General features: G+C 38.4%; 1 protein-coding gene across 2 annotated transcripts in view; it reads left to right on the top strand.

The window, feature by feature from the left end:
- Window positions 1-18,819, top strand: part of RAB2A (RAB2A, member RAS oncogene family) — an 89,149-nt gene that overhangs the window by 21,530 nt on the left and 48,800 nt on the right. For both annotated transcript variants that reach the window (XM_032315557.1, XM_032315558.1), the window contains exons 2-3: window positions 10,188-10,259; window positions 18,559-18,626. In XM_032315557.1, the coding sequence (XP_032171448.1) occupies window positions 10,188-10,259; window positions 18,559-18,626 (140 nt within the window). The remainder of the gene's footprint in view (window positions 1-10,187; window positions 10,260-18,558; window positions 18,627-18,819) is intronic.

Raw genomic sequence — 18,819 nt, forward strand, 5'->3', positions numbered from 1 at the left:
ATGGTGGTGAAAGATGACGACAGAAAAAAGAAATGGGTCAGTGGTTAAAATTTTGGTAAGGTCCACTCCGCAAAGCAGTGGACTATGCGTAGTGGTGTCCTTTGGAAGAGTGTAGTGTGGAAATAGAAGGAGATGGTTACTTTGCAGTGGAGAAAGCTATCAAACTACCTCAGGCAAGTGACCAAGGTTAATGTCAACAGTAATCAGTCATGTGGTTGGTATGTACTCATGTAATGATAGTGGGTACCTTTGTAGAGGTGAGATAATGTATCTCTGTGATCTTCCTTGCAAACTTCAGTAACTCCAGTCAGTCATGGGGGAAAAGTGTGACAGATCCCAATTTGAGGGTACACTCTGCAATGCCTTCACCATACTCCTCAAAGCTGTTATGGTCTTCAAAACAGGGAGAATCTTGAGAAACTATCATAGCATAGAAGAGCCTAAGGAGACAACATCACCAGATGTTGTATGAGTCTTCTATGGGATCCTGGGACAGAAAAAGGACAGTAGGTGAAACACAAGGGAAAAAACTCAAAACTTGGGGAGAGGTAAAAGCAAAGAGTTTTCATAAAGTGCAGGGTAAAGATTGGCTCTGAAGATAAGGCTTCTTCACTCACTATTATGTGTCCATCATAGGTCCTCAGCAAATAGTGGCTGCATAAATAGTAGGGTTGGAGCTCTTCCTAGCCGGTTTTTAGAATGAATTGTGCTCCTCAGTGAAGCCTGACTTCATCTTCTGGTCTTGAGCTCAGCCATACCCAGGGCAGGTGAGGTCGTCATAGGTCATCAGTGTTCTTCCTTCCCAGCATTTACGGCAGAGGATATTGTTTTTTTCCCCTGAAACCCGGCAGTTATATTGTTTATTTTATACACACAGCGAGAAAGTCTTCATATTTTAAAATCAGAATACCTAACTCACTTTGTGAAGGTAAGTGTGTATTACAGAAGCTTCCGAGTGGTTATGGCACTTGAGTTAAGTTGCAAAGATGAGTAGCTGTTAGCTAAGTGGAACAAAGTCACCGAGTATTGGGGAAAGAACATTTAAAGTATGCTAGATGAATGTGTGCAAACAGCCAGATGTGTAAGAAATACTGGCATTATCTGCTTTAGTCATTTTCATTTTTGGTCTCATCCCAGAAGTGTTTAAAGTATTTAAGGTACTTTAATATTGTAAAACCAAAGATACAGAAATGGGAGTAGATGATTTGCTTCAAGAGAAGTATGGCTGTATCCCAATAACGTCCTATTTCCTTTCACTTTATCAATTCTTTTCTTTCTTTAAAGCTTTATTTATTTATTTGAGAGAGAGAAAGCACACACGAGCATGAGCACAGGCGAGCATGTGTGCTGTGCGCATGCTAGTGGAGGGAGGGGCAGCAGGGAAGAAGAGATGCAGACTCCCTGCTGAGCACGGATTTTTCCCCATGCAGGGCTTGATCCTGTCCCCCTAAGATCATGATGTGAGCTGAAATCAAGAGTCCGACACTCAGCCAACTGAGCCATCCAGGTGTCCCTCACTTTATTGATTCTTTAGCAGCTCTTTCAGCCTTGTCAGCATAATTGTTTCCATACCTTCCATTTTCAGGGAAAAGAGATCTTGCGTTTTGAAAGCTACATCTTCTTGGAAACTTTCTTTAATTTCTTTGTTTTTATTACTAATTTATTTATACTAGTGTCTGGTCTACAGGAAGTACTCCATAAATATTTAAAAAAAATTTTTTTTTTTTTAAGATTTCACCTATTCATTTGACAGAGATCACAAGTAGGCAGAGAGGCAGCCAGAGAGAGGGGGGGAAGCAGGCTCCCTGCTGAGCAGAGAGCCCGAAGTGGGGCTCGATCCCAGGACCCTGAGATCATCACCTGAGCCCAAGGCAGACACTTAACCCACTGAGCCACCCAGGCGCCCCTCCGTAAATATTTTTTTGAGTGACTGTCTCTTAACCTTTCCACCTAGCCTTCACTGACAGATTTCTCAAATAAATGTTCTATATCCCCTGTTTTCTCTTCCCTTACTGCTCTTAATATTTCTGGTGTTTGAAGCACTTACAGATTATAGTAGGAATTATTACAGATGATGTCAACAAGCCTGGAAGACTAACAACAGGAAAGTCCCAGGAGGAGGAATGAAAAATGACTCTTCATACGTGTATTGGTTTCCTAGGGCTGCTGTAACAGATTATCACAAACTTGTTTTAGGGCTTGAAACAATGGAAATCTCTTGTAGCTCTGGAGGCCAGAAGTCCAGAATCTGGGTATCTGCAGGGCTGCTGTCCCTCTGAAGCCTCCAGGGAAAATCCTTCCTTGCCTCTTGTAGCTTTTGGTGGCGGCCTAACTCAGTCTCTGCCTCTGTCTTTGCATAGCCTGTCACCTGTATCTGTCTTTGTCTCCCCCTGCCTTTCTCTTATGAGTACATTTGTCATGGGATTTAGGCCCCAGACAAAATCCAGACTGAAATTATCTCAGAATATATATCCTAATTATATCTGCAAAGATCCTTTTCCTATATAAGGTCCCTGATTCTAGGGGTTAGTACTCGGACATACCTCTTCAGGGGCCACTCTTCCGCCTACTACAATAAGGAACCAGATCAGTATCTAATTGAATTAGTTGAGAGGATTGCTGTCTTAGGGAGGACAATGTATGGAGGGTCAATAGGATAAGAACAACTCTGAAATCATTTTATTTGAAAGAATATCATAGATTTGTGAATATTTTCTTCATTTAATTTTAGAACATAATGTGTTTAAAATTTTGAACTCAAGATTGGATGGGTTTGGTGGGAGAGTTGTTCCTTAGCTGTAGTTATCTTGAAGAATCCTCAATATTTTTATTAAAACTTTTTGAATTTGTGAGACTTGAAAATTTTGAGCCTTATGATAGAACTTTGAAGTAGGAATACTATATATTCTTTTTCCCATTTTACACATGGAGAAATGGAGCATAGTTTCTATATCTAATTTGTCCAGGTTCACAGGTTATGAAATGATACAGATGGACTTGAACACTGGTGTTTCAACTGTAAAGCTTGTGTTCTAATATACCATGCTGAGTTTATTAATTTCCTGTTTAAAAAGAACAGACTTTATTGTTTTTTCTTTACGTGTCTTTCAATTTGGAATGTTAGTGCAAAGAAGAGTAAGATTTTCTATGTTGGCTAAATAAGCTACTGATATTTCAGCCAGCTCACCACATCTCTGAATGATCTGTGTTAGAGGTCTGTCATTTTTTTGGTATGACTTTAAAACATACAGTTCTGGAAAAAAAAAAAAACCCCAACAACAAAAACAAAAAATAGTAGGCAGATCGGTAAAACAAGCTAGTTCTTTGAAAAGACCAGCGAAATTGATAAACCTTTGCCAGACTCCTCAGAAGAGAGGCCTCAAATAAACAAAATCATAAAAATAAAATACACAGTTCTTCAGCGTGTTACTTTTAGTCATGAGATAGGCCATTCATTCATGGAACTTTTGTTACATTTTGTTTTTGAGAGCCAAGTGTGGTAGATGAAAATGCAGCCATGATTTCAGAATGGTAGTTGGACAAAACTTATCTTCAGTGGTTAGGAATTGGCTCTGGTACTTTTCATACCCTTGCTTTTGTAAATTTTAAATCCGTGTGTGTTAATGATTTTTAAAAGTAGAGCCATTACCAGTTTTTAAAAATGACGTTGAAATTGGTGGAAGTCAATTTAGGCGTAAGCAAATGAACCACCGTAGAATACTTGGCACTAGGCCATTGTTTCATATGGAGAAGGACACACTGCCTAAAAACCACTGGAGGTCTTATTAATTTAATTTTTGTGTCCAAGCAAAGAGTTCCTGAATTAGAAGCTCTGGGGTGGGCTGTAGGAATTCAGTTTAATGAATATTACTTGTAATTGTTTGGCACTCACCTGGTACTTAGGTACTCACTTCTCACCACAGTACAGTCCTACTGAGTAGATGGCAATGTGGACCCAAAGTAAAAGGAAAAGTTAAGGTGACATCATCGTAGGAACTCTAACAGTGGTATTATTAAGTATATTAATTTGTATTGAAGAATTAATAGCCAAAGCAGTCTTGAGAAAGAAAAAAGCTGGAGGTTTCACCATGTTTCCCGATTTCAAATTATATTACAAAGCCATAGTAATCTAAACAGTATAGTATTGGCATAAAAACAGAGACAAGGATCAATAGAACAGGATAGAGAGCCCGATAAACCATGCATATATGGTAAATTCACCTACAGCAAAGGAGCCAAGCATATTCCGTGGGGAAAGGGCAGTCTCTTTAATAAATGTCATTAGGAAAACTAGACAGCCACATACAAAAGCATGAAACTGGACCGCTAACTTAACATCATACATAAAAATTAACTCAGAATGTATTAAAGACCTCATTGTAAGACCCCAAACCATAAAACTTATAGAAGGAAACATGGGCAATAACTTCCTGGACATTGGTCTTGGTGATGATTTTTGAATCTGACACCAAAAGCAAAGCAGTAAAAGCAAAAATAAATGAGTGGGACTGCATCAAACTCAAAAGCTTCTACATGGCAGGGGCACCTGGGTGGCTCAGTGGGTTAAGGCCTCTGGCCTCTGCCTTCAGCTCAGGTCATGATCCCAGGATCCTGGGATTGGCCCCTGCATCAGGCTCTCTGCTTGGTAGCAAGCCTGCTTCCCTCCCTCTCTCTCTGCCTGCCTCTCTGCCTACTTGTTATCTCTGTCTGTCAAATAAATAATAAATAAAACCTTTAAAAAACAAAACAAAAAAACCCACAAAAGCTTCTACATAGCAGAAAACCCATGGAGGTCAGTGGTTCATCCAAGCCCACCCAGGTAGTGCTTTTAACCACTACATAATGCTGACAATTCAGTCAGAACCTCTGGGGTTGAGATCTGATAACAGATTTGGTGATTTTTATGGTAAAGATAAAAAAACTTCTAGTGGGTAGAAAGTGGGAGCTACTTTACACAGAATGGTCAGGGAAGGAAGGCATCTGTGGTGGTGAGAAACCAGCCATGGGAGTCTGTCTGCATGGAAAGAGGGAAGAGAGGATCCTTGAAGGCCTTGCAGGTTCCAGATATAGAATGAAAACCAGTGATAGAAGGATTGGGAGAGGCCACTTTCACGTTTTTTTTGTTTGTTTGTTTGTTTTTCCGTTTAATTCTGCTATTACATAAAACAAATGTGTTTTTTAAAACCTATCTTTTTTGCTGGTTCCTCTCTTTCTGTGGCTCTAAGTACTATCTTATGCTGACAGTTCTAAGTTACATCTCCAACCCCAGTATCCTTCCTGAAGTCTAAACTCATATATTCTGTTGCCTACCCAGCCTTACCACTGGGATGTCTAATAAACATCTCAAAATAACTAAACTGGAATTGATAGTCCTTCCTACTCCACTTATAATTTTCCCCCGTCTTCATTGATTCTTCCATTTGATCTGGCAAAAATATTGGAGCCATTCTTAATGCAGTTCTCCTTCTCCCAAAACCCACATCCACACTATCAACAAATTCTCTTGGCTGTGCTTCAGAATGTATATAGAATTCAGTCACTTCAGACCCCCTCCACTGCTCCTGCCCTTGTCCAAGACACCATTTCTTGCCTCATTGAGAAAGCCTCCTTAACCAGTCCCTGCTTCTCTTATCTGCTATACTTAACAGGTCGTTCCCAATGTTGCAGCCACAATGATTGTTTTAGAATTTAGGTGAAATTATATGACTCTGCTCATCAAAACGCTGCAGTGAATTGCCCATTTTATCACAAGTAAATTTTAAAATTCATGGAGTCAGCGTGATCAGACCCTATGATGCCTGCCACCTCATTTCTTAGGGGCAGGGCCCTTCCTTGGTTTCTGAGCAGTAGCCATATTTGGCTTCACGACAGTTTCTCTAACACATCCCATTTACATCTTTTCCTCTAGCCATTTCCTTAGCCCAGAGTGCTCTTCTCTCAGTAAGCCACTTGTCTGTTTCCTCACCTCCTCAAGTCTTGACTTAAGTCTCACCTTCCGAGTGAGAGAGCACCTCATTTAAGCACCACTCTCTTTCCTTCCCTCCAGTATTCCAGGGCCCATATATTAGCTCAGCTTTTTCTCTGTGCCATAACACATAAGGCTCTGCACTGCCACGTCCTCTTCATCCCTCCATCCATCCACGTTCCCCACCTCCCCAGTATATACACACGCATACAAACATGCTCACAGACATTTTAAAAAAAAAGGTTTTTTCATAGTCTCTTCTCACTCCAGAAGAACAGAGGCCTTTATCTTATTATTTACTGATATCCAAGTTATTTAGCCTTAGAACACAGTACATGCTCAAATATTTCTAGAGAGTTTGAGTTTGGGCATGCATTAGAAGTACATGTGGTTTAAAAAAAAAAAGAAGTACATGTGGTTAAACTAAAAATGAATAAAATGTGCTTCCTGCCTTTAGGGAGCCTGAATTACATATAGACATAGTAATAAGTGATAGTAATATTAATAGTAACAAACATTTGTTGAATTCTTTACTGAATTTTATTATGTGCCAGATACTGTTTTAAGCACTTAATGTGTGAACTCATTTAATAATCCCAATAACATATGAAGTAGGTATTATTAGCCTACTTTTTACAGATTAGGAAGATGAGGCCCTGAGAAGATAGCTAATTTGAGGTTCTGTTGATAGTGATTGATTGGCAAGGCTGGGGTTGGAACCCAAGGAGTATGGTGTGGCTTTGGAGTCAGAAATTACAACCACTGTGTTATGCTGTTCTTAAGCATTAAATGAGCTGACATGTAAATCGCTTAAAACAATATCTGGCATGAGAGAAGCTTTATATAAGTTTATCTGTTGGGAATCATAAATTTTAAATATTTCAAGGTTCTTGGCTATATAATACAGTTACAAAAACATGAAAATATTCATTGGCCACTTTAAGTATTCTTCATTCAATTATCTTTTCTAAGTGTCTCCCCTCAGGTGACTATCAGTCTCTATGAAAATGAAGGATGAATCCATTCCAAGTCCCACAAAATATATAGGGTTGCATCAACTATGTAAAAATGTTGGAGCACTGCTTGGATTCCATATAATGCCATTGATGAATGGGGATCTGATATTTACACTAATAAATAGCTGAACAAGAGGAAAGATATGGAGCATGCTTTTAAAGAACTATCTGAATATTAAGAATTAAGAGAGGTTCTTGGGAAAATTGTGAAAAAAATCTTGGAGATTTTTGCAAAATTTATACTATAAAAAGGACAAGTATTAAATTAAGGATTTGCAAAGGATGCAAATTACCCAGAACCTCTAACTTGAAAGATACTTTGATTACCTGAAGGAAGAATATGGAGTCTTTAAAATGAAGAACCAAACAGCACACCTTTTCTATACGCAACTAGCAGAATAAATGGTATTAATTTATCAGAATAAATGCTATTAATATCACTAAAGCAATACATATTCTGTTGTGAGGTAAGGAAGTTTTTTAGGCTCTTATATCACTTACATGATTGCCAGTCTTTTAGATGATTCTTGAGGTTTCTCCGTAATAAAAATCTGTGATTTCTAATTAATCATAATTTTTTCTAAAAATAAAAATGAAGAAAAGACACAGAGAAATCTTAAATTAAGCATCTTACTGAGTGAAAGAACCCAATCTGAAAAGGCTATATACTGTTGACTCCAGCTAAATGACATTCTGGAAAAGGCAAAACTATGGAGACAGTAAAAAGATTAGCATTTGCCAGGGACTGAGGGTGAGAGAGGGACTAATAATCAGAGCATTGGGGATATTTAGATAAGTGGAACTCTTCTATAAGATACCATAGTAGTAGGGGCACCTGGGTGGCTCAGAGGGTTAAGCCTCTGCCTTCGGCTCAGGTCATGATCCCAGGGTCCTGGGATCGAGCCCCGCATCGGGAATCTATGCTCAGCAGGGAGCCTGCTTCCTCCTCTCTCTCTGCCTGCCTCTCTGCCTGCTTGTGATCCCTGTCTGTCAAATAAATAAATAAATAAAATCTTAAAAAAAAAAAAAAGACACCATAGTAGTAAATATATTATACATTTGTCAAAACCCATAGAATAGACAACACCAAGAGTGAGCCCATACGTAAACTATGGACTTTGAGAGTGATAATTATGTGTAGGTTCATGAATTATAGCGAGTCTTAGGGCTCTGGTGTAGATAGTGGTGGTGGAAGAGGCTGTGTTCCCGTGCAGCAGGGCGTATATGGGAACTTTTACTTTCTGCTCATGCTCAGTTTTCCTGTGAAACCGAAAACTGCTCTTGAAAATAGAAAGGGGGGGATGTACTGCCTGGGTGGCTCAGTCAGTTAAGTGTTTGCCTCTTGATTTCAGCTCAGGTCATGATCTCAGGGTTGGGGAGCCTGCTGAAGATTGTCTCTTCTTCTCCTTCTGCCCTCCCCTCTCCCCCGCCCCAACTCTGGAAAAAACAACAACAAACCCTTGGGGCTGGCTGTCAGTAGAGCCTATGGGGTCATGAGTTCAAACCCCACATTGAGGGGTAGATTGTACTTCAAAAATTTTTTTTTAATCTTATAAAAATACCTAAAGGTTCATATCTCAGCTGTTTGCTAATTTTACTTTCACACTTAAAAAATAATAATTTTTCTTTCTAGCCTACATCTGAAAGGCTATTCAGAGGAGCTAGAAATCTGATAAAATGAGTTTGGCTTTACACCTTTTGTAATGTAAAAGAAGAAATTATGGATAAAAGAAAAGAGAAGAAAACTAAGATAAAATGTTTTGAAATTCCAGTTTATTTTTAGTTAAAACATTTAGAAAACTTTGAACAAATAAAGTATTTCCAAAAGCATAACCACACACACATATTTCTTTGATTTGTTTACTGAGCATTTTGACAGTCTTTGTAACATTTGATACTAGGGCTAGTCATTCAGTGAAATCATTAATTGCCTTATCTCTGCCATAAGACAGCAAGATAGTCCTCATCTTCTCTCATGGAGGTTATAATCTAGAAGACCTTGAACAGCTTAGTTTAAGTGTCACTTCAGAAAGACCTTCTCCAGCCCTTCAGTCTAAATTAATCTTGTCACTCGTCCTCATAGTGCTCTCTTCTTTCAAATGGCAGTTATTATAATTATTTCAAATTACAGTTCATATAGATTGTCACTAGTAATGTTTAATTTTTCTACCTATACCCGACTATAAGGAAGGAAGCATTCCACATGATTGTATCCTCAAGTCCCAACTGCGGAGCACCATTAGCATTCAGTAAAGCCTTTTGAGTGCAAGAGTAGACGAAGTGCAGGATGCTCTTGAGTAAGCAGACTTGGTCTACTGTGAAAATAAGGGCCTGAGAATGAGTAGGAAGATGATAGGGAGTTCCGTAACCAGTTCTCACATGGTGAGTAGGGTGAGTACGGAAAATCTATCTTTAATTAGGACTGTGGAAGTTATTCATGACCTTAATGAAGTGAAATTTGGTGATAGAGTGAAGGGATGCAGTTCAGATTAGAGTTGATCCTGGGGACGCGTGGGTTAAGCATCTGCCTTTGGCTCCGGTCATGATTCTGGGGTCCTGGGATCAGGCTCCCTGCTCAGTGGGAAGTGTGCTCCTCCCTCTGCCCCTCCCCTTTCCCCTCTGTCTGCTCAAGCTCTCTCTCTCAAATAAATAAATAAACCTTAAGAAAAAAAAAATATTAGAGTTGATCCTGAAATGAATTAGCCACAAGATAGAGCAAAGTAGATCACACACATTTAACTGCCAGTTTGTTTGTAGGAAAAGTAAGATGAATTACAAAAAGAGATAACTTTGTTTTTAATATTTTCACTACTACACAAAAAACAAAGTGCATGAACTTAACCTTAATTGCTGGAGTACTATAGTACTCTATAGTAGCTAGTAGCTACTACTCTATAGTAGCTAGTAGTACTAGCTACTAAGGGGACCTGCTTGGTTGTCTCCTAAGAGTACCTGCTAATTCTGTCTTTCAGATTAAAATGTCAAATGAATAACAAAGGATGAAAAGCTGTTTTGGATTGGTTAAGACCTTCCACTTAAATCATCGATCCCGTAATTTCCTATGAAATCAGAGCTCTGAGATTTTGTGGTAGATTGTTTATAGAGCACCAAAAACCCTAGCTGCATCTTTTCTGTGTGCTTTTGTTAAGTGTTTCTTAATTTGGGGGAGTTTTGTCTCATAAATTTTTTTTTTTTTTAACTTTCAGGTGTTGGTAAATCATGCTTATTGCTACAGTTTACAGACAAGAGGTTTCAGCCAGTGCATGACCTGACTATCGGTAAGTTTTATGCAAGAGATGAGAAACGTTCAGAAGTTTTGGGCAGTAGAAATAGAATGTGCTAAAGGGGGTCCATTCTATTAATGATGAATCAAAAAGAATCTGTGAAACTAGATTTGTTGCTGCACAGTTTCATCCCATCACTTTTTGAAAATGTATAAGTATGGTAAAAATATTATCCAACTTTGTAAAAGTGGTCAGAAGACAACAGGAAGATATAAATATTTAAGATTGTGATTGTATTTAATAATGAAACAAATAATTGCAAGACAGTATAAAATATGGGTATGATCAGAGACTGGACCAGCTTGCCAGAGTTCAAATCAAGGCTGTGCCACTAACTAGCTGCCAGCAGTCATTTTTAGTGTCCTGTGTATTTTTAGAATACCAAATCAAACACAGAGTTTGTTAATCAAGTTATTTAGATGACTTAATAGTTTTCAGCCAAGCCACATGTACTTTGTGGAGGTATGGAAATCTTTTTCCAAGTGGCTGCTATCCATGAGAAAATTCAGATTCCATTTTAATTTTGCTAGTTGTAAGGATATACAATAACGAAGGGTAGAACAGGTACTGTTGTTTCATGCCGGCCCTTATTTCATTTCATAGTTTACCTTCAGTGAGCCCAGTTTTGTGTAGGATCTGCTCTTTGCCCAGATGGTCTAAACCTGGGTAGCTCTCTCTTAAGCCTGACTCAGGCCTGACACAACTAGCCACACGGTTGCTTTTAGTATAGGGGACTAACCAAAAGTATGTCCCCTTCCATGAAGCTTTCATATACATTTCTGAGGGTTGTGGTACACCTGATGGAGAGGATGGCCCCACGCCTGCTGTCAGAAATCGGCAAGGCCTGTGCCTGTGGAGAGAGAGAAGGAGATGGACCAAAGGGAGTTGTTTGCAACTGTAACTCCCACAGGTGTACCAGATGGGTCCCCTCTGGGTTTACTGGTGTGTGGTTGTGGGAGGTCAGAGGTTAAAAGCAAAGGGAAGCCAAACATCTTCTTTCCTCTGTCTGCCTGGGTTAACTGTGTGTCCTCCAAGACTCTAGCCCCAGCCTCTGATGGTGACAGGCCCACTGATGATCTGGTTTATAAGGTCTGCCAACCCCAGTTTCTCTGTTCCCCCAGCCTCGGGATGGTAGCACTTCCCCGCAGGTGCTAATCTCTCGGCTTCTTCACCATTCCTTCTTTGAGCTTCTTAGCTCTTTCTTTCCTGTAACTAACTCCCTACATTAAATTCCCTTGATTTTAAAACTTTAATATGGTTTGTGTTTTTCTGGTTGGACCTTGGCTGCTACACCTTATGACACCATCACAGCAATTTATTTTTCAGGTTATTAACATGTATTTATTTTAAAGGAACATTGGAAAGTTTGCCGTAATAGGTGTAAGACATTATCTTGATTCTGCTGCATACTTTCCTTTGCCTGAGGAGTAGAAGAGGGTGAAAAAGCTAAGGTCAGGTCCTGACTAAGAAGTATTAAACAGTCAAACAGAGGAAGTAAAAGACAAGGATGAGTCGATGAAATACTCCTTGCCCTTTGACTACTCTCTCAGTGAGAATTGTTAATGTGGGAATCAAAGAAGCAGTGAAGCAGTTTACTGAGAGCTTCCTGGATCCAGTTACACTGAAGCTCAGGACTAGAGCCTTGCTACTCAGGTGTGTTCACGCACTATTACACTGACCAGCAGCATCAGTATTCTCTGTGAGCTTGTTCAAGAGTCTACAGAGTCAGATTCTGTGTTTGAACAGGATCTCCAAGTGATACATCTGAAAAGTTGGAGAAGCATCGGAGCAGTGGCTTTTAGATACTGATTACCCAGCTAGGAATTTGTTTTGTATTGTTGACTTATGTATGCATACATGTGAGCCCACCCTCCCGCACACATCCTAGCCTCTCAGTTGCTTTACTTCCTGTGATCTTACCTCCCCCTCTCCCTCAGCTACTCACTCCCATAGTCACACCCAGGACCTGGTCATTACCAGTGCCTGGAAGCACTCCAGAATCTCAGTTTCATGCATCTGGCCTTTTGACTCTTCTCCTGTCCTTCTAACTTACACCCTCTAGTTGCTCTCCCTAATGATTTATTTGCCCCATCGGTCCTATAATCCATTGATCCTGCTATCTTTCTACTCTGACCCCTCTGGGAGTCATGCTTCCCTCCTTACCCAGCTTTAATTCTAGCCATTGTAATTATGTCATTATAATCACTCCCACATGTACCCTCAATCCCCCACCCACTCCTTTGCTCCATCACATGCTTATGGCTAACCCATAGGTTAAATCGGCTACTTATTCTATCCTGCTTGGAGAAAAACACAGAGCCATGCTAACTAACCTCATAGTAATTTCTTAGACACTAATTTCTAACTGCTTGACAATTACACCTTATTTCCAGTCCACTCATTTTCCACTGTCCTGTACAACTGTGTTATACCGTCTTGCTCTTTAAGCATGCACTACCTTCCCTATCTTCACTCTCAGATAATAACCTTCATCTATTTCAGAAAATAGAGTCAAGCAGAAGAGCCATTTTTACAGGTCTCCATCACCACATAGACTCACCAACCCTCACCACCACCTACCATGAACTCATAAACTCCTCCTTTTCCTTGCTACCTGGATGAACCAGGAGTCGCTAGCCAAGGCCTGCTCAAGAACACGGCTTGGCAGTTCTTCGTTCTCCCAGGTGTCATTCATTTATCCCTTTTTGATTGTCATTTTTCATGACTGTTATCTTTTTCAGCTTTCAATCCTTTTGTTTCCTTTTAGCAAAAGTCCTCAGAAAGAATTGTTTGTATTTTCTGTCTCTGGTTTTTCTCCTCCCCTCATTGTTTTTTGAATTTACTCCAACTAAGCTCTCTCCTCCCCATGTGCACATATCCAGCTGCTTCTTCAACATCTCCTTTCTCTTAGATGACTAATAGGCATCTCAAATTTAAAGTGATCCAAATTGCTCTTGATTTTTTTCCTCCTAGATCTTCACAAGTGTACCTGTATGCACACACACACACACCCTCATACCCATCCTCTTGCCTAGATTTTTCTCCTTAACTTTTTATACAAGTGATTATAAATGAATATTGTCTGCCACTACTATAGAAGTAAAGTTCATGATAACAGATCTGTTTTGTTCATTGCTGTATCTCCGGGGCCTGGTACATATAAAGGGCCTATAAATGTTTTCTGAATTTAGAATATACTATCTGGGGAGAAAGCTTCAGAAAGTAACATTTAACATTACAGTGCTTGATACATGCATTTGTCTAATGCTGTTTAATTATATTGTGTAGAAATAATGCTTATTACAACCCACTAATTCCCACTGTGTTTATTTGGCTACCTAGTAATAGACAACTTGACAAACACTGATCTAGGGGTCAAACCATTTATATGTTGATGCCACCTTCCTGCCTATCTCCCCCAAGTCTTTAAACTAGTCATCCTATAAGAAGTGACTGCAGGGAGTCATGGGGGGAAGAGGTGGTAGAATCAAAGCATTATTTCTTGTACGTGACTTCCCACAAATCAGTTGAAAACACACCTCTTTTATTTGGGACTCAGTTTTCAGAGATAATTCGAGTTACCTAAAATAACATTGCCAAGAACTAGGAAGGTAGCTTAGAGGACCTGGGAATATCTAATTTAGATCTCACAAAGTCTGTGTTATCTGAATAATAAAATGTAAATGTATTTTCTTGAGAGGGTGTGGTTATTATGAAAACATTGTTAAAAATCCAGAGAAAGTTAAATTTCCCTTCTGACTTGTCTTTGGCCTTCATCATCCACTGTTGTGTATGTCACCTTCTAGAGTTTTAAAATGTATCCATAAACACACGGAGCTGTTCCGATTTGCACTCCCTCTGTGGGAGTACTGAACAGAGTACCTGGTTCTGCTCATCCTTGCCCTTCACTGCTGCTTCTGAGTTCTTGCTCTTTGTGAAATAGAGAAAAGTGTTTTTTTTTACTTTCCAGTTCCTGAATTTTTCGTGAGGCTGAGCATTTTTCTGTATGTTTTAGAACTGCTTCTATATCTTTTCTCTTTGAATTAACCTGTTTTTATCTTTGCCTCTTCTAATATTAGTTTGTGTTTTGTTTTATCGCTCAGATCCTTTGATGTTTTTCTTATGACTTTCAGGCCTCACTAAGGAAGACTCCCCAATACAAAACTTATATAATATTCTCTTAATTATTCTTCAAATACTATAAATTTGTACCCTATCTGGTATATGGCCATGTATATGATTTTCTTTAATCTGTGTGTCCCCACACCATTAATTAAATAAGCCATCTTTCTTTCCCGTTTGAACAGGAACCTTTATCATATGCTAAATCTCCATATGTAAGCAAGCCTGTTCAGGGCCTCTCAAATCTATTCCATTTATGTTTTGGGGGGTTTTTTGTTTGGGTTTTTTTTCCTCCTCTATTTCATGAGAAAATATCGCATGGGTATTTATAGTAATTGTAGTCTACTTCATAAGTGGTTGGCATTTTTTCCTGTTCTAAGTTTTCTTGATCATTCTTGTGAATTCATTCTTCCAAATGAAGTGTAGTCTCAGTTTGCCAAATGCAAAATTTTTAGTGAAGTTCTTAAAGTTTGAGAAGAATTTTATTAAATTTATTGGTTAACTTGGAGACAATTTATGTTTTTAGTATATTAAAATCACCTATTTATATACACATGTGTTTGCATTTTTTCCAAACTTTTAAGTGCCCTTCAGTAAAGTTTAACGAATTTCTTCATACAGACCTTGTGCTTTCTTTAAGTTTATTTTGGCATATTATATATTTTGTTACTGTTGTGGATAAGGTTTTTTTTTTCACCATTATTTTTTTTACTTAGTTTGCATGCTCTGGATAGACTGGTCTTATCTGTAAGTCATAATTTTTTCTTTGGCTACAATTTGTACCTTTTAGTTTAGTTTTTGTAATTTGTGACCTAAATCTCTAGAATAATTTACAAGCTGAGGACGTTATAATCGTTTTCTCTGTAATTTGAATTCCTCTAGTGGTTTACCTTTGAGTATGGCATATGCTGTTCACTTTTCATAGAAAATTAGGGAAATCGCTCTTTAATATCTAGTTTTCCCCTTGTTTCTCGAATTAGGGGAATAGAGCCTTCTTCCCACAAGTCTCTGTTTTGAACATCCATAACATCTACATCCCAGAACACGTCCCTGTGTTCTCTCTGCTTTGGCACCCCGTGATCACCTGGCCCTAATAGGTGGCCCTTTCTCGACAGGCTGTCATCATTAGTTTATATGTGAATGGTGGTTTAGAAATTTTGGTGTATAGTATAGAATAATAATAATAATAGCTCATACATACTGAATACTTACAGTATGCCAGACACTGTTGTATTTTGTGTATAACCCTTTTAATCTTGGTAAAAATCTTAGGAGATGGGTATCATTAATACCATTTTACAGGTAAGAAAACTATGACACAGAAGCAATTTAACAATTTGCCCAAGGTTCCACAGTTAGTAGGTATCGATCACTGAATGCTCAATAAATTGTTACTCTGCAAAGTTTCAAGTTCTTACGATGTAAGGATGATAATGATCTAGAGAGAGTTAAAAAGTGTATGTATTTACATTCAGAGTATTTTGTTCTGGAAGGTTTCAAGTGAATAACCTTTCTGAAAAAATCAGAATCTCTCCCTAACAATGTCAGGTAAATGAGGCCTTCTTGCATTTGGCTCCACAGACAATTTCTCTGGCAGCCAAATTGGCTGTTAATTGAAAATGTATCTGGAAAGAGAGCCTCAAGGGCATAGGGGATGATGGTTTATCCCTTGGAAAAAAGATAGGGAAAATGGGATTTTCAAGCATATGTACATACTTAAGGAAAAAGATTAAAAAATTTTAATAATGCAGAAGAGAAATTGGTTTTCAGTTTTTTGTGTTACCGAATCTTACAGGACTTTCAGGTTTCAGTATTTTCTTTTGCTGCATCGACTAGAAAGGCAAAACCCATGTTGAACCCAGTTACAAGTAGGTAAATGAGAAAGAATTATGGTTCTGAAGCTGAAATCAGATTCTGTTTCTGTTTCATTTCAAACAACCTTTATTACTTTTTGAATAAAGAGATAAATGTACCGAAATGCAGTTGTGGCTAGTAAGTTAAACAAAAGGGGATCTATATTAGAGTACCTCTGGTTTTATATAGAACCTGCAGAAGAGGGAAGCCTTGGACTTGGGCAGGAATGAAGCATCTGAGGGTCCAGGAAGCAGGGGCTGTAGCTGCTGTCTTGCAGCAGTAAAGCTGTCGGGAGCCTTTCATCTGCTGGGACAGAATGCATGCCGGTCACTTGTCATATCTGCGTCCCTCTGCTCAAGATGTCAGTTCCCGAGAAGGAGCATCTGCTTGCCCTTGTTTGCCTTGCCTGTCCAACCTTGGTATCCATCCAAGGGTCTATTTCTAGTTTTTTTGGTTTTGTTGTTGTTGTTGTTGTTGATTGTCAAATTTGACATTATATATTGGGTTGAAGAAATCTTTAATCCCAGTGAACAGTGCAGCATTTTTAGATTATGGTTAAAAGCTCACCTCTGACAATGACAGGAAAAACAGGATTTCTATCTCTAGTTTATGGCTAGAAACAGTAGAGTCATGAAAAGACTCCCTTTTTAGTTGGTTAAATGTCTAGCTGTGTAGAATTTTGTACATTAGTACGTTCCTTTTAAATATTAACACCTCAAAGAACATTTGTTTGGTATTTAGCCACTGGTTTCCTCCCCTCAGCTCTTTGCATTTTCATGTCATTAATGGTAAGCTGGTGGATGGTTGTTTTGGGTGTCTCCCACCCTGTGGCACAGAATACATGTGAAAATATGTATGTATATATTTATATGCATTTGTAATGAATCTTTAGATAGGTAGATAAAAAATGTTTTTATATGGAATAAATTTGGAATTTTGCATTTTTCATTCTAGTACCTCATGACTCCTGGGGCCTCTTTTTTATTTCTGAGTCTGAGAAACAGACCATTAGTTTTTTGATATTGACTATGTCTCTCAGATGGAATCAGTATTAAAATGCAGACTGAAACCTTCAAGTTACATATCCTGAAAGAACAAATTACCTGTCTGTCCCATCCTCCTGATCGTGGTTGGGGGAATTACAGGAAATGCTGAAATGGAATTCTGACACTGGGCAGTGTGCCCTTCTCTGGGCAACTAGAAGCTGTTTTTCTGCCAGGATGACATCTGGTTTCTGAGGACCATGTGTGTCTTCCCTTCACCCTGACTCTGATCTAAATACTGATAGAGCACACTCCAAGCAGTAATGACTTGGTGTAATATAAGTGATAGACTTCTTTCAGCATCTCCTTCACAGCTGTGTGCTGTTCCGAAATTATCCCCTTTTTTCCTCCTCCTCCTGTTTTGATGATTGCCTGAGTGCTTTCAAAAAGGATGACAAATGAAGGAAAAGAGCCAAAGTAGTTAACTTACAAGTGTAAAGTCTGTACTCCCTTTGACCTGCAATTCTGTTTCCTATAATTTGCCTAAAATCATAATCATGGGCTGAAAAATGTATGCAGAAAATTCATTTCGGTTTTAACTACTTATTGAAAATTTGGGAATGACCTGAACTTGTAGCAGTAGAATACCAATTCAGTAAAGTTGGCTTATTATGCAGCTATCAAAAATAATGACATAGCTTTATAGATTTATTGATTTGTAGTGAGATTTGTGATATGGAATAATATTTATGTTATTGACTGAAAAGCAAATTAGAGAACAGCATTTCTGTGCTCCCTTTTATATAAATTGTACAGTTCTGTGTATATACACAGAATATGCTACTTATGGAGCAATGTCTGGAAGTATGTTTAAACAGTGGTTCTCTCTAGCTGGTAGATTTAGATTTTCTAGTTAATAACCCACACTAGGAATCAAAACTGTGATGCTGAAATGCATTTATCCCTTTCAGTAATTTTTATACCACATTAATAGTTCTTAAGAAATTTTAGTATTTGTTAACTAATAGTGATGGTTCTTGAATCTCATTTCTAGTTTTTATATTATTGATCCTCTGAAACAGGAAGACCACAGTTTGTTTTCTAACTATACTAGACTTGAATTTCTTAGTATTTTAATTGTGTCTTTAGCTTACGCCTTTTAGCACGTCTGCCTTAGATTATATGTTTTCTGAGGGAAGGAGTGGTATTTGATAAAGTTCATCTGTGTATCACCTGGCTTAGTATGTCCTGGAAATAGACATCCTTTTTAAAAAATCCTTAAATGTGAAATACAGTCCCTCGTTTGTGTAACAAATCGTTTTTTGTCTGTTCAGGTGTAGAGTTTGGTGCTCGAATGATAACTATTGACGGGAAACAGATAAAACTTCAGATATGGGATACGGTAAGTATAGTAAATACCTTGTATGCCCTAAATAAAGTTGTTTTTTGAAAGTACAGTATATGTTTTGTTTTGTTTTACTGTCCTTTTTATGCCTGTTATGGTTCATTGGTACCAACACCCCTGCAACCGTGAGATGAAGTGTGGTAAAAGATTAGGTTTTCTTATGCAGTGTTTTCAACAGGTGTACTGCAGA

The sequence above is a fragment of the Mustela erminea genome, chromosome 16, assembly GCF_009829155.1.
Source record: "Mustela erminea isolate mMusErm1 chromosome 16, mMusErm1.Pri, whole genome shotgun sequence".
Taxonomy (NCBI): Eukaryota; Metazoa; Chordata; class Mammalia; order Carnivora; family Mustelidae; genus Mustela; species Mustela erminea.